This window comes from Charadrius vociferus, unplaced genomic scaffold (genome assembly GCF_000708025.1).
Source record: "Charadrius vociferus isolate BGI_N301 unplaced genomic scaffold, ASM70802v2 scaffold1279, whole genome shotgun sequence".
Taxonomy (NCBI): Eukaryota; Metazoa; Chordata; class Aves; order Charadriiformes; family Charadriidae; genus Charadrius; species Charadrius vociferus.
In genome coordinates this window covers 33,015-49,203 of record NW_009650073.1, presented here as the reverse complement: position 1 = coordinate 49,203, position 16,189 = coordinate 33,015, and the positions used below count along the sequence as shown (strand labels likewise).

Here is a 16,189-nt window from a genome sequence, read left to right as displayed (position 1 = left end):
GCCTGTCTTCGCCTACAGTTTTGCAATGTCATCATCTAAGATGCCCTTCTAGATCACTGACGTCTTCGGGTGTCCCTGGCAAAGCTGGCAGCAACCTATTGTTATACTTAATTGTAGGAGGAACAGTCACTGGGACTGGAGCTTATGTAAGACGCTTAAATAAATGTCTTTTAATTGGGTGAGAGGGTGTGGGGCGGGTGCCTTTCTGTATGTTGTACCAAGTTAGCCGTTTACTTTAACTAAACCGTCTTTGTGTTCCCTGGCCTCAGATATTTGATTTCAAGGGACATTGTCAAATAATTTAAGTTCACAAATTTTATATTCTCAAACACTGTAGTTCTTGGTGGGGAAAAAGTGCCTTAGAATTAACTTTTCTACATTAAATCAATCTAAAACCCAAACGGGCCATTTTCAATTTGTAACCATCAGAAAGGCACAAATTAATTAACCCATCTATTCTGATATCAGTAATCTTGGCATACAAGAAAAGGGAAAAATTGAATATAAGTATGCTAGAGAAAAGAAAACTTGTCTAACTGATTTCTTCAGAGAAGAGCATGGAAATATCACTCTTTATTGGGCAAAATACACAGCTATGTTTCGGACTAGAAAGAACTTGACATTGTTCCTTTGGAAAAATGTATCCTGAAGACCTGATTTCGTCTTTTGCATGTATGTAATGGTCATTTTTTTTCTAAGGGATCAGATTTAATTTGCTGTATGCTGCCCTGCAGACTCGCTTAAAAACTTCATGGTTCTGCTTGCAAAAGCAGAGGTAGTTTTGTTAACCTTGACTTTTACATGTTTAAGCAAAAGGCTTTAAAAATATCCTAATTCTTTTCAACACTGATGAGTTCTTGTTTTCTGATATTTTTGACGTTGTTTCGGTTCCCTGGATACGCTTTTGTCTGCCTGTGCTCTTTTTTGTGCCTGGCATTAAATTCCTCAGTTTTTGTTTGAGACTATTTGCTATGTCATAAAACACCTTATTGTGGAGATTGGTAAAATGCAAAATGTCTAGGGAGTATAAGAGATTTCAGTTCCCCAAAGGAATTAACTTTTGTTCAAACATAGTTTGGATGTCATAACACTCGGTTAGCTAACAGTAAGTGGTTTGGCATCAGCTGCAGCATTACCTGTCGTGCCTTTACATTTTGGAGGCTTTTATTTCTTGCTGCAAATGTTCCAGTTTTAATATTCTTTCACAGTTCAAAATCCAGTAATTGGATAGACAGTTGTGTTTCAGACTGTCTTGGTGGGTTTTTTCTCTTTCATAAGCAATGCAAAATGAAAACTAATGTCATGCACGTGATACGGGTTATTAGAAAGGCTAGGTTTTGCCTTTAAAAAAATGTTTGCTTCCCTCTAATTTGTTAACTGAGGGAAAATATCATACTGTGACCTGCTTCCAGCAGTCTCCTTGTCTTTTGCTCCTCTACATTTCCAGTTTTTCTTGGAAGTTAACATGATATCTTAAAAGATGTTCCCTTCTTGTCTGTACCACTAAATTGTATTCCCAGAGCGTGCAGGCTGTGCTTATACTGTATCCTGAGTTTAACAGACAAATAAACAGAAAGTCAGTGTTCAGACACAGGAATTTCTGCTAGCTGAAGGCTGTTGCCTTGAACAGCCACGCTCCCGTGTCTGAAGAGCACTGCTAACGTCAGTGATGTTACCGCTGCTAACATCACGCCTCTAACATATGGCCTAAAGAAAGCCGGTAAGGTTGTTTGCTCGTTCCGTCCAGCTGCTCTAGGCTTTTGAAGCTGGGAGTTGCTTTTTGCCTTGAATTTGTCTTCCTTTTCTGCAGCCTTGTGCTGTGCCGTGTGCCATGGCCTAGCTTGCAGATAGCTTTTTGAGGTTTGTTTGACTGCATTTCCTTTGTTGTATCTAGTTCCTCTTGAAACAGGTCTGTAGCCCAAAGGCCAAACCTCTGCAGAAGGGTTTATTGCTTGCTTTATGGAAAGCAACCAGACAACTGAGATGCATCACATCATATGTAGAACACGTCCTTTTCTGAGTGCATTGCTCTTGTAGCTATGTATACATACCTTTACGGGCACTTTTTTCAGTGAGGTGTAATTTGGTCTGTCTGCTTTAATTGAAAGCAGATCGCTTTTCTGAGCAAGCAGGATAGACAAAAGCCTGCCGGGGGGGTAGAAGCAGAACGGTGCCTTGATGCTGTAAGATATGCAAGGTAAATATCTCCTTGTCTGTCTCCAGGTATACAAAACATTGAGAGAAAACAAAGAGCGATTCACCAGCCGTGTCACAACAATAACTACACGATCTCAAGAAAAGGAATCGTCTCCTTCTGGTGTGTACTAGCCTGCTAGTCCTAGGTTTGGGTGTGTTTTTTGTAAGCTGCTAAGTTGAGACCTCTAAAACAAATGGAACAGAGCCCTTCTGAAAACACAGATTAGCATAAGCTGTGCCTTCACAGCACTGTCACTTCTCGGTGAATTCCCGTGTCTTCCCAGCATAGAAGATGGTGCTAGCTTTCCATGACCCAGAACAGGGCTCTGTTTTACAGAAGATTGTGAGGATAAAGTAGGTTATCTCTTGGGGCTCCTTTCTGCTGTTTATGGCTTGCGTGATAAAAGGAGAAAAGAGTTAGCCCTGCTTTGGGCTTTTACCCTTACACAGTCTGGCAAAGGCACTGTGATTCCAAAGGGATAATACGGTCTGCCAGCAGAAAATCCTGCCCTGTGCATAGTGGGCTGAGATCTCAAACTGCTATGTCTGAACTATTGAGCTGAAGGACGATATATTTCCTACTAACAGTGGCTTTAGGTCATAGAAGATAGGGTGCGTTATGTCATTTTACTAGGAAACCAACAGAGAGAATATCCTGCAGACAGGACAGAAAACGGATTGCTTTGGTTTGAGGGAGAGGATAAAACATGTTTGTCAGGGTTGAGGCTGGAGAACAGACAGTGAGAGCGTAACTGCTGAAGCAGAGGTCTTGGTAAGTCTACATTTCTGGAGAGTCAGTCCCTTATAGTGGAGAGTCCGTTAATCCTATGGTCTCCTCGAGTCTGCCCTGAACTGCAGCTTCCGCACTGCAGTATCCTTGACAGCCTGTGCTTTGCTGAATAAGTCAGTGTCTTCTCTTTCCGATACAGGTGCTGCTTCTCAGGGCACAGCAGGTGAGTCTTGATGGTAACATTTAACTGACTGTTTTATTCCTACATACGGTTTAACTGCATGTTGCTTAGAAACAGGACCTGCATGTGGGAGAAAATGCATTCTGGTAGGGACTCAAAAATTGGTCTTCTTTCAGAATAAAATGACAGAAAAATAGGCCTTGGCATTTTAGGGAACTTTACTTTCTTATAAAGCGTTCACTGAACGCTAGTGCAGAGTTTTCATCTTGCTCACAAGTTGATTTGTGTTCTTAAAGATGACATGCAGCTAGATCAAACACTTTGCAGTTCGTATTCTCCAAATAATTTTGAAAATTGTTTTCTGACTCGAATGACACCCAGGCCATATCTCTTCTCCCAGTGTTTTGAGGAATCTTTTGGCTGAGTCCCTCTTGCTAGCTTAGCAAACTGTCACTTATTGTAAAACCTGAATGTTGGATCTCTGCTGCGTTGTTTGGCCAGAGTAGAGGCCAAGCATGTTTTTGCTATCCTGGGTCTACTGTACAGAGTATTTCCTGATCTTATATGAAGCTTCTGAAAGCTGGAAATTAACTTTGTGAGTCTTTGACTTTGCAACCACTTCACCCAGCTGCGCAAACGTAAGCAGCATTCTTTCCTATTCCAAACTCGGCGATTGCCATTGAGCTCAGCTGTGCAGATCTAGCTTAGAAAAAATAATTTGCTGAAATCTGACAGTGTGATTGATGCAGGGAGCCAGCTTTGAGTGAGGCAACAGCATGGTTCTTTATATTGGGGTGGAAGGGAAGGGGAGCAGAAGGTATTTGAAGGGCAATTTGCCAAAGGCAGTCTGTATGTGAAAGGCATCTGGTGACGTACGCTGTTCTTTGGGGCTGGGCTGTTTTCCTTGCTGTATTTGCAGTAAGCTGTCCAATCTGTCACCTGCAGCTCCGGGAGCTCGCCCTGAGGTCGTGGAGGAACTGCTGCTTTTGCTGCTGCCAGATCCATTCGGGCTCGTGACCCTGGTGCCCGGGTAAGAGATGCCCTGTTCTGGAGCAGGGCTGTGTGGATGGCGGAATGCTGTGCTTGCTTCAGAGCTTCTGTTGTATGTTTTGCTATTTGCCTGGCATCAATACAGCCGATGTGTTTAATGACCGATTAAAGGTGCTGATTGTGTCCGAAGATCCTGCCCTGCCCTATATGCGTCCACCTCTTTCCAAGGAACTATGGTTTTCAGATGATCCAAATGTGACAGAGACTCTGCGATTCAAACAGTGGAATGGCAAGGAGAGGAGGTATGTGTCGCTTACGGGTGGCAGGGATGAAGGAGAGCGTTTAATGAAAAGTTGATGATGATCAAACTGTTGTTGTGAGAGAGCCACTGCAGAGCTCTGAAGGACCCCAGAGTACTGTGTGGACAAATTGCTGGGTTGATTTCTGTGTTTGTCTGCTATGAAGAGAGCCCAGGGGTGCGCGTGTGTCTGTGTGCGGTGGCACTAGGCTGATCGAAGAAGGGGCAGCGTTGCATGCTGTGTGCGGAGCTTGTGTGTTGTTTTGCACTGGAGCAGCTGACTGATACCTTGTGGAGTCCACGAGTCTCCATGATGTAGGCTGCAGCCTCGTGAAGCGTGGCTTCCCAGGGACGCTGAGAAGTTGCAAACAAGTCAGTCGAGCACTAAGGACCAGATGGAAAGGTGTGGCGGTGCTGGCAGCTGGCAAGAGGAGTGCTGCTTCCCACACGAGAGTTTGCTCAGTACTTAATACCTCTTGAATCTTGCTGTGATTCCCTTCGACACACACCACCACTGGCAGAAATCCTGCAAAATAAGTTAATAGTAAAGGTGAGGGTATAGCTTCGTAGTTTAGAGCAGAGCTCCAGGGGCCCTGGATCACATTTGATTCTTGTGATAAAGCCTTACTGTTCTAAACCCTTGAACTTCAACAGTGTGAAGACCCTAATTCCTGAAAATAGATAAATAAGAATTCTAGAGCTTTTTATGAATGCATAGAGTTGTCTTTGTATCATCGGTAATTGCTGAATAGCTGGTATCACAGAGAAAGTGGAACCCATTTGATAATGGAGCTTTTTTCAGTATATATTTCCAGCCGCCGTCATTCTATGTGCCTGTTCGTGATCTGCCTTTTGTAGAAAATGGTGGAGTAGCAGTTCTCTGTGGCAAGAAGGTGGGTACAGCACTAGCTGTTGTTCTAGCATCATACAGTTCTTCCCAAGCAGGGCCTGTGCTCTAAGCTGAAACTAAACAACTGTAGATGGTGATGTGGAGGGTTGGCTGAGGAGGAGAATGTGGACAAGTTCAGCAAAAGTGTATATGATGAAGCAGGGACTATGCTAACCTTACAGACGGCATGAGTGAAGTTTGAAAACGGGAGAAGCTATGAGGAAGAGTAGTGAGCTGAGGGAAAGATAATAAGTCTAGAGTTTGGGGATGGGATGGGACAAGAATACGTAGATTTTAGAGACAGAATGTGACAAAATGAGAACTAGGCTATGTGTCGGTCAGAGGGTGAGGTAAGGACAGTAGTGATCTGAGTAGTGGGTTATAACATGAGCAGTAGCGTTGTGCAAAAGCAGCAGGAAGGTGGAAAAGTTTATGTGAGGCTTCTGATATGTTTCCTTCTTCAATTTTTATATGTTTCTAAAATAAGATTCAAGTGACTCCTTACTGCTGAACGACACTAGGCGCCTTAGTCCATTTCTTAGACTCAGATTCTGGGAAGATCCACCTGATCTATGATGGCTGCCAAAGATAATGTCTCAATTCCTACTTCCAGTCTTCTCCTTTCCTCCCTCCCACACCCTTTAACTTAAAGGTGGGAGAATGTTACTTAAAGTTTGCTTCTCTAATCAATAGTCTGTGCAGTTTAACTGAAACAGTCTACAGTGCATGGAAGCTTGAGCTCTCCTGCTTGTTTGATTTTGCAGGTTGTGCATATGGATGTTAGAGGCAACATAGTGAAACTCAGTGATGGTACCCAGATATCCTATGACAAATGTCTAATTGCCACTGGTAAGTTGTTGTGTTTGGGTTTTTTTCTTTGTCTTATGACAGGCTTTTTATTTCAGTGGCATTTCTTTGATAAGGAGGTGTCTGCAGTATGCGTCAGACACTTGGCAGAGCAGTCACATGAAGGACAGTCATACAGGCAACCATGCCATTGGGTTTTTCACCTGCCTCACATCAGCCAGCTTCTCTGGGATGTTCAAAGTTGTGCCCCGTGAGAACCAGCAGGTTAGGAGGAAAAGGTGACTTCCCCAGTAGCTTAGTAAAGGAACTCCTGCGCAGGCCGCTGCTTCAAATCCTGCTTGTAGCAGCAACAAGCAGAACAACCAGCTCTTGCTTGGGCAGAGCACTGCTTCAGCATCTAACCCTAGCAGTTCTACAGCCCTCTGTGGTTATAGTGGAACTGGCTCTCTCCAGTCAGTGAAGCAAGGTGTATAGCATTAGATCTTTTTCCCCTGGGTGGCTCTTGGATCACCTACTGCTCACACAGAATGTCTTTCACGTTAAAAACCCAGACAGCAACAGGGAATAGAACATATTAGGGCCACAAAGATGATCAGAGGGCTGGAGCCCCTCTGCTGGGAGGACAGGCTGGGAGAGTTGGGGTTGTTCAACCTGGAGAAGAGAAGGCTCTGGGGAGACCTCAGAGCCCCTTCCAGTGCCCAAAGGGGCTCCAGGAGAGGAGGGGAGGGGCTCTTTACAAGGGTATGTAGTGATAGGACGAGGGGAAATGGCTTCAAACTGGAAGAATGTAGATTTAGATGAGATATTAGAAAGAAATTCTTGACTGTGAGGGTGGTGAGCCCCTGGGGCAGGTTGCCCCGAGAAGCTGTGGCTGCCCCATCCCTGGAGGTGTTCAAGGCCAGGTTGGACGGGGCTTGGAGCAACCTGGGCTGGGGGGAGGTGGCCCTGCCCGGGGGCAAGGAGGTAGGACTGGATGGTCTTCAAGGTCCCTTCCAACCTAAACCATTCTATGATATTGTAACAGTTTTGCAAGCACAGTCCAGATTCAAAGATAGCTTTGCATTGTCTGGATAGTCAGTAACATGGCCATGGTATCATTAGTCTCTCTTCCTCTCTCTGCTCTTGCCCTCAGGTGGTTCCCCAAGGAACTTACCTGCCATTGAAAGAGCAGGAAAAGATGTACAACGAAGGCTGACACTGTTCCGAAAGGTAATCTCCAGGTGCTGCTAGTCATGGGGCGAGGTTGAAATAAATCAGAGCCAGTACCCCTATTTTCAGCTTTTTAACTCCTCTGCTTTGAGTCCAGGGCAGCTGGTAACCAGGAGTCCATTTGCCATTTATTCCTTTTCCCCAGGCAGGTAAACAGGGTAGAGTCTCCGAGGCCGCTCGTCTGCTTGCCTCAGGCCTGAGAGCTGTAATAATGCGTGATTATTTTTTTTTTTAGTTTCCCTCCTGTATGACTTTGCTGCACCTTCCAGGCCTTTTAAAAACGCACGCAGTGTAAGCTCTGCAAGTCAGTTTGGACTGTAAGCAGTGCGTGCCTTCAGGACCATGAGTAGACACAGGAAGCTAGCTTAGTACTCCAGCCTGACACACTTCTTGAGTAAGTGTATGCCACACCTCTGCAGCACACAGGCAAGAGGTTGGCCTTTGGCCTGAGGTGGGACAGAGGCTGCTCTCATGCTCTGAAATTTTAGCTGAGTATGAAGTTAAGTGTTCATGTTAGCTCTTGGATTGGCTTAAATAGTTTTCTGATGGGCTAAAACTGATGCCTGTGCTGAGTATGAAGTTCAGTGTTCATGTTAGCTCTTGGATTGGCCTAAATAGTTTTTCTGAATAAACTGATACCCATGCCTTCTTCGTGGCATTTCTTCACCTTCATCCTGTGCCTTGGGACAAAATGAATAAAAGACATGGAAGTCGCTCAATGGTCTTCTGGTTTTTGCTGTAGAGTGTCTTTTTGTTGACACACTACGCTTTCTTGAAAACATGGGATTTAGAACAGGCATGCAGGCTTCTCCTTAGTCTAGTCCAAGGAATGAATCGGGAATAAGAAGCCTTATGGGAACTTTCTGCTCTGTCCTGGGCTTCCCCTAAGGTCTGGTCTGCTCAACTGTGGGAAGGGAAAGATGGACGATGTAAGCTGTGGCATCCTCATAGCACTGTACGTATGTGCTGTGGTACGCTTGTGTCTAGAAATGTCATTGTAATTTTTCTTGAAAGTTAGGGGAAAATGCAGGACTGAGATTGCCTGGACAGAGAAAAGCTTACACAAACATTAGGAAGCCTGAGAGTTTTTTTCTATGCAATAGACAAACAGGAGGAAGGAGAAACATGTTTCCCTTTCTGAGTTGGGGAGAGAGTTGCCCTTATTTCAAAGGGAGAAATTGGAGAAAAATATCTTCTGCCTGCCATTCCTGTTTGAGGATATTTGAAATGGGAACAAATCTTCTTTCAGATTGAGGACTTCAAAAGTCTGGAGAAGATTTCAAGAGAAGTCAAGTCCATCACAATTATTGGTGGTGGTTTTCTCGGCAGCGAGCTGGCCTGTGCTCTGGGAAGAAGAGGTAAGTGTGCTTCTGCAGGCAGCTTGTCTTCAGTTGGCACCTTGATGGAAGTGGTAGGCATTGAATGTAAACATTAGAAACTTCCTTTTCGTTCCCTGGCTGCTGAGTTTTTGCACAGACTTGTGGTTTGTCTGCAATAACCTTAATGCACATTAGCTGTTGAGCAGCCCCTGACCACAAGGGTTTTTGTAAGTTGCGGTCCTGGAAGCTCTGCAGGCGAGTGCATGTTGCGAAGTCATTCCACCATGTAAAAAGTTATATTTGCTCCCTCAATGCTAAAAGCCACCCTAAAACTATTATGCCAAAGAGGTTGTGAACAACTGGAATCTTACTGTCCAGTGTGTGCAGCTTTTTGAGTAGTGTCTTTACTGTAATTTTTCTAATAAGGGAAGTTTTCTCAAAAATACTAAGCGTTTTACTTTAAAGTCTGCTGTCTGTTATCCTAGAGTTTGTGTGAAACAGTGGCTTGTCACTTTGTGACTCGTATGGAAAATCTGGGAGCCAAAACTCCCAGTTTTGGAAACTTCTGTCAAGCTCCTTGCGTAAAGTAAAGCACATGCTTGTGTCCTGAAGTCTGTGCTGCCGCTCTTTATCCATGGGTTGTAAGAAGCCTCCTCTTTGCTCTCCTTCCAGCGCGAACCAGAGGCCTGGAGGTGATTCAGCTGTTTCCAGAGAACGGCAATATGGGCAAAGTCTTGCCTGAATACCTGAGCAACTGGACCACAGAGAAAGTCAGAAGAGGTGAAGCTGCACTTCAGTGCTCCTCCTCTACGAGTGGCAGCGCTGTGGTGTTTAGGCCAGTGGCTGTTGTGTAGCTCTTCCTTGTGAAATACAGCTCTCTGCTTGTTCTGTCAGTGGAGCCTCAGGAGGACTGGGTCCCTGCAGGGTGGCCCAGGAACAGAACAGAACAAGCTGCAGTTCAGGCAGCTTGGGTAGCACGGAGCTGCCATCAGTCTCTGGCTTCTTAGCAGTTCCTCTGGGAAAGCCAAGCAAATCTGCATGCTGAAGCCGGTGAGCTCTTCCCTCTGGCTGTTCCTGCACAGAATGATCCCTACTACCATACTTGCGAGTTACTGCAGTGGCCTCTGTAATCTGGAACCAAAGTTGTCTTACAATAACTGCCTGTTCTCCTCTTCCGAGTTGCTCTAGCTTTGAATAATTTGACTTCTGGCAGCCTAATGCAGTCATCCTAGAGTCACTTTGGGAGAGGGGCTGTGTAGCCCCCATACCTTACGCGTACACCTTTGTACGGCCAGCTGCTGCACTGTTTAGCTGATAGAGTTGGTAAGATCCGAGATGCCTTTTCCCATTTGCTATATTAAGTGCAGAATATATTCCTGTGCATTGGTGAGGGGAGTGGGGATAGAGGGAGGAGGGCTATATTTTGGACTGCCTGGTAACCCACAGGTCTGAGTTACTTTCTTTTGTTTATGGGATGTCCCTTGTCGGAGCTCTGGGTCTGGCTGTGACAGAGCAATAGGTAATCGAATGTCCTTAGTGCCTGAAAACCTGTCTTGGGGAGTTCTTTTGGATGTGACCTTGTCATCATATGAGACGTACTTTTGGTTGCCGTTTAAGTAGCTCTTTCAGACTTTTTAGCTGGGTTTCTTTCTGCTCGTGCTTCACTCAAACTACTGGCACATGCAGCAAAGACGAGGTGGCCTCTCCCTTGGTTCCTCACCTCACCCCTGCTCTGCCTGCATCTGCACCGAAGATGCCTGCTTCAGCTGAAACCCGTCGACCCCCGAGCAAGCCCTTATGTTTCCTATGTTTATTTCCAGAGGGTGTTAATGTTATGCCTAACGCTGTGGTCAAGTCTGTCTCTGTCTCTGGCAATCGGCTGATGATTAAACTGAAGGATGGCCGAAAGGTAAATTTAAAAGCAGGGAGAGGGTGAAGTCTGCAGGGGCGTTGAGAGAATTAAGATAATAATTTTGAATTCCCAAACAGGTGGAGACGGATCACATTGTGGCTGCAGTGGGGCTGGAGCCTAATGTGGAATTAGCAAAGTCAGCTGGGCTGGAGGTGGACTCGGACTTTGGAGGGTTCAGGGTGAATGCGGAGCTGCAGGCACGCTCCAATATCTGGGTGGTGAGTATGTGCAGATGAGTTTTTTGTCTGCTGGTTGTGCTGATGCAGTCAGAATACACGGAGTTACGGGGGCTGGTAGACCTCGATTAGGTGAATGGGGCAAAAAATAGCAAGGAATGAGACCAATTGTAGTGCGGATCCTGCTGGCAGCCACGGAGTCTGTTCATGCACCACGGCACGCTTTGTTGCTGTGGTAACGACTGTGCGAGTTTTTGAATATTTATGCTGTGTAAGAGGAATTGGGGTAACCTAAAGATAGCGCGGATTACTCTATTGCGTAACAGTCCCTTTGGTGGGAGTTGAGACTTTGATTCCTCTGGAAAAACGTGCCTCGTGCTGTCTTATTTTTCTGAAGATCAGTGAAAAATGCTGAGAAACTGGGACTTGTGTAGCCTGGGGAGCGGGATAAGGTGGTGGTGGTGGTGTTTGGGGTTTGTCAGAAAAACTCAGCTCGTAGTTCCACTTTGTTCGCGTCCCGATGCCCTTTTTTATTTGTACATTCATTTAAGCTTTTGATGTCAATGTTCAGTTCTCACTGAATGATTCTTTGTAAGGCAGGGGATGCTGCTTGCTTCTACGATATCAAACTAGGTAGGAGACGCGTAGAGCACCACGATCATGCTGTTGTGAGTGGAAGACTAGCCGGCGAAAACATGACAGGAGCTGCGAAGCCCTACTGGCATCAGTCCATGTTCTGGTAACGTCGATTTCTGCTTTTGGTATTTCTTATTTGGCCACATTGCAGGAGCTATGGCAGGATACACCGTGTAGAGGTTTCTGTTTCCTCAGTGTAGTGAAACTACTTCAGCAAATCCCTGGTACAGCTGCTTGTTCCCAGAAGCTCAGGGAGTGGGAGGGCATTTGAGCATTCCTTGCTCTGCCCTGACCTCTCTGAAATGTTTCTCCTTCCTGCAGATCCCAGTTTTTCCCTGAATGAGTCCCATTCAACAAAGCAAGTAGCCGTAAAGAGCAGCCCCTTTCCTCAGAGGAGGCTAATCTACAGGTTGAACTGAGCAGCAGCTTTTCTGTTACAATTATCTGAAGTTCCCCAGCACAAAACTGTTGGTTTCGGTTGTGTTGCACCTTTGCTGATGAGCTGAACTGATGCTTTAGTAGCAACGCATCGTTGCATCCAGGAGTAGTGAAAGCTTGTTGTTTTCCAGAGAGAGTTATCGAGAAAATGGGCAGTTATGCTGTATCTTTTTTTGAATTCTTTTTTAAAACAAAACACAACCCCCCCCAACCAAACAAAAAATAACACACACACACAAAAAAATATCCCAAAGCCTGTTAGCTCGAGATCAGACATGTAAAGTTAGCAGGAATGTAAATGGGGGGGAAGGAGTTTTACTTTTCTTGGAGAAACTCCCTCAAAACCAGTTATTTACAACTTGCTGTCGTTTACCTGAACGCTTGGTCTATACCGCACGGGCTCTGGACCCAGAAGAGTTTCTCACGTTACTTCTAAACAAGGACAGAGAAGCACCCATTCCAATTGTGTGTTTTTTCTCAGGATACTCCGACCGCGACACAGATGCAGGCAGTTGGGGGGACTGGGAGTTGCAGCCTTGTGTTTTGTTGACAGGTGTTAACTCGGGGGGTTTGCCAGCCCTCACTGAGTGAGACTTCCTTCTCCTGTGCTAAAAAGCTGGCAAATAGCAAGAATTCCTCCTGCTTTTTTTCAGGATGTTGAAGATCCCTCCTGAGCTCTGACTTACCCACTGCTGGGTGCCCAGTCTGGTCAGCTGGCACGTTATTGGTATTCCTTTCAGTAACTCCAGTCTGTGCTGGAGGATTCTGGCCAGAAAGATGGTGATGTACATATAGAGATACCCAAATTGTTTTGTGGGAAGTGTTTATTTCCTCAGCATAGTTGGGAACACTTTTGACATATTGTACTTACTGGGCCCCAAACCCAGTTGCTTTGACTCCTCTAAGTGCTCTAGTTCAAATTCAGCTGGTGCCCAGTTTGAGGAGGTGTTACAGCAATGTGTTCTTCTCTTTAATATTCCTTAAATGCTTTCTCTGAAATATACACTTAAATAATTGTCTGTGCTGCAAAGTCTAATGCTTATAACTCAGCATTGCCACAAGTTTGGTCAAATGGTCTTACTGCAGCCCAGAGGAACGGTTGCTTCTGTCCCACCTCTGTCTCCTAGTCGCATTCGTACTAAGCAAGCAACAGAGAAGACTTTTGCAGGTACCTACTACCTGTGTCCTGATCCTCGTGTTTGAATGCTGAGGTCAGATGTGTGACTTTCTAAAAGGTCGAGAGATACGCAGCTCTTGGAAGCCACCCAGCTTCCCTCGAGGGAGCAGGCCTGAAGTATTTTAAGTTTTTGTTCATTGAACTGGTTTCTTCTGAAACTGGTGGCTTTAGACTTGCTGTGTCTTCACTCCTTGTCCCACCCTAACGTATGCAGAAGAGACTAATGTGTGTCATTTCTCCTGCAGACCGTGATGTCTCACACAACACCATCATTAAGGATTTGGGGCTGGATGGAATTGCCTTGTATTTGTCTCACTAATGCTACAAATGATTTTTATTTCTTTTTCTGCTTCATTCCTAGGAGCGATCTGGGCCCTAATGTAGGGTACGAAGCCATTGGCCTTGTTGACAGTAGTTTGCCAACAGTAGGAGTCTTTGCTAAAGCAACAGCAAAAGACACACCGAAAAGTGCAACGGAGCAATCAGGTAGGGCTACAGCCGTGCTTGGGAGCCGTCTGCGTGCACGGGGCGGTTTGTGTCTCGCTCTGTGTAGCGGCCACAGAGTCAGTCTGATCTGAGCATAGAGCACCAGGGAGACATCAATCTGTTTGCTCCTTTTCTAGACCAAACTTTAAAGGCTGGTTTTGATACTAAAATGTGATTAAAACAACGTTCCTCAAAGGAGACATCATGTAACTCATTTACCAAAACTAAACCTTTTTTTCCCAGTGAAGCTTAATTTCCTCCATAGCAATAAAATGATCAGGTTTTGCACAAAAGAGATCGTGTAGATCCAACCACGTGTCTTGTATATGCTGCCTGGAAGAAGTGGACTGTTCTGTCTTTGGCATGTGGTGATGGAAGTTGGGAATTGTCAGTGTAGTGCTTCACGTTAGGATTGCTTCATTCTTGTGTTATTGAAACTTTTGCTGGACACGGCTCAAAGAAACACACCTCAGTCTCTTAGAGAGCCTGCTCGTTAGTCTGCTTTCACCATCGCAGGCAAATAGCTGCTGCTTTTTTCTGCACTGGATGCTTAATATCTCTTATCTTTGCATCAGGGACAGGTATTCGATCAGAGAGTGAAACAGAAGCAGAAGCCTCAGAAGTTCACATTTCTCCAAGCTCCTCACCCACGCCTCAAGTTCCAAAGCAAGGAGAAGATTATGGCAAAGGTGTCATTTTCTACCTCAGGGATAAAGTTGTGGTAGGAATCGTATTATGGAACATCTTCAACAGGATGCCTATCGCTCGAAAGGTCAGTACAGGACTAGTGCGCTGAACAGGGAGGCATGCTTAGACTTGGGATTCTCTTGTGGAAAAATCAATGTACCAATTCAAAATGAGGATAAATAAATGCAGATGCTCTGTCTGGAGCAGAGCTGTGCAATAACCAATGGTAGCCCTGTCTCGGGTGAATTATGGGAGATGCCCTTGTGCTTTTCTGCATGTTTGTTCAAAATTCTTACAGAAACAACTTAAATCAGGTTTATTCTTCAAGCCTTGCCTTTGCATGGCTGCAATTTCAGGTCTGTAATAAGTACAGGAAAGAATCACGTGCGACTTGAGCATCAGAGTGAAATGTCCTATTTTTGTGCTGCTTTGTCTCATGTACAAGTGTCTAAAACAGTCTTAAACATCTATCATCCTAGATACACAGCCAAAAAAAGTCAGGGTTAGAAGCAGCCTTGAGTAGGTGCTTAGTCTGTCTCCATCCCCCATAGTCTGTCTCCATCCTCCAAGGTAAGATCAGCTATACTGAGGTCATTTTTTTTAACATCTTTGGAGAATTTCAGTATTTTAAACTGTGAGAGTGATTCCACACTATCCCCAGGTGATCTGGCCCAAAATGAACTATTCTTAATGTTGGAAGTTTCCCTTGGTATCTAATCTGAAGCTTTCATGATGCAGTTTAAACCCATCCCCATGAAAGAGAGATCCTTTCCTTCCTTCTCTTCGCAGCCCTTCCTCTACGTCAGAGTGCCAAGTATGCACAGGCTCCTTGGCCTCTTAGTCTCCTGGTCTAAAGACAGGTTTGTAAGTTTAAGCCACTCACAGTGGCTCCTCTGTCACTGCAAAGAGACTGGCTCATCTTCTCAGAGCTGAGAGGAATCACTTTTTGAAGACACATGTTCTCCCCAGGTGAAAACGGAAATCCGAACAACCGAAACAAATCCTACAGGGAGCGCGGGGTTGGTTTTAACTCCAGCCATTCCTGTAGCCAGATAATGCTATATTTAAGACCCCCATATAGATTTGGCTGTAGTAAGTACTCTTGTCATGTTGTGGACTGCCTCATTTGATGACTTGTCATCAGCACGGCTTCAGAGAGGATCTGAGAAATTCATCACATCGGCTGGTGACCATGTACAGTCTTGCAGCACCGGTGGTTTATTGTACGTGCAGGTTTTAATGTGTTCTTCCTTCCTTCAGATCATCAAGGATGGGGAGGAGCATGATGATCTCAACGAAGTAGCAAAACTTTTCAACATCCACGAAGACTAAACTCCAGAACGGGAACACTGCAATAGGAGTGAGTAGGGCAGCGGGGGCCACTGGCTGTGTGCGCCCCTTCATCTCAGACAACTTCCTCCGAGTACTTGTGAATATTTCCAGTCACCTAGAGTTCTAATGTTTGCACCAATAAATTCAGATTGTTCTAAGTTAAACGCCTTCTTCCTGCACCTGTGCGTTGCTGGCATTGACAGGGGAATGTGCTGCCTCCTGTTGTTTTTCTCCTGTATCGACAACACAGAAACCTTCAGAGCTGCCTCTTTGCTTGAAGCATTGCCCACCGGTGAGCTCGTCCTCTGCCTGGCTGTGCTCTGGGCAGCAAGTGCTGCCTGTGCAGGAGCAAAGTACGTCCTGACGGGATGAAATAGTACGGGATGCAGCGGCTCCCGTGTAAACTTGCATTTGAAGCCAGATGATGGTTGTAAGATGGGGTATAGAAGGGATGGGGAGAATAAGAGAGGCTTAGAGTTGTGAAGGCAGGAGGTGAGGGACTAAGAGAGCAATGGGAGGTGCAGTAATGCACGTCTGGAGAGCACAGGCTGAAGTGGAGGGGGAGAACCAGTCGCTAGTGGTGCTGGGGCTGACTCTATCAGGAGCGCGTTACCACCTCTCCAGCCACCATGTGGGAATTTGGGTGCTCTCTGTTAACACTGAGCCCTCGGCTGTGCGTGCCAGGTAAAAGGGATGCAGGAACAGGCTGCAGTGCTGCACAGTGGG

At 45.5% G+C, this 16,189-nt stretch overlaps 1 protein-coding gene across 1 annotated transcript in view; it reads left to right on the top strand.

Moving 5' to 3' along the window:
* Window positions 1-15,622, top strand: part of AIFM1 (apoptosis-inducing factor, mitochondrion-associated, 1) — a 16,746-nt gene extending 1,124 nt beyond the window's left edge. The window contains 16 exon segments of the mRNA XM_009892053.1: window positions 19-146; window positions 2,224-2,317; window positions 4,053-4,073; window positions 4,076-4,137; window positions 4,269-4,399; window positions 5,198-5,288; window positions 6,049-6,133; window positions 7,224-7,300; window positions 8,550-8,658; window positions 9,292-9,399; window positions 10,440-10,528; window positions 10,609-10,749; window positions 11,304-11,446; window positions 13,320-13,444; window positions 14,020-14,216; window positions 15,392-15,622. Of these exon segments, the coding sequence (XP_009890355.1) occupies window positions 19-146; window positions 2,224-2,317; window positions 4,053-4,073; window positions 4,076-4,137; window positions 4,269-4,399; window positions 5,198-5,288; window positions 6,049-6,133; window positions 7,224-7,300; window positions 8,550-8,658; window positions 9,292-9,399; window positions 10,440-10,528; window positions 10,609-10,749; window positions 11,304-11,446; window positions 13,320-13,444; window positions 14,020-14,216; window positions 15,392-15,463 (1,673 nt within the window). The 3' untranslated portion in view covers window positions 15,464-15,622.
* The last annotated feature ends 567 nt before the right edge of the window (window positions 15,623-16,189 follow it).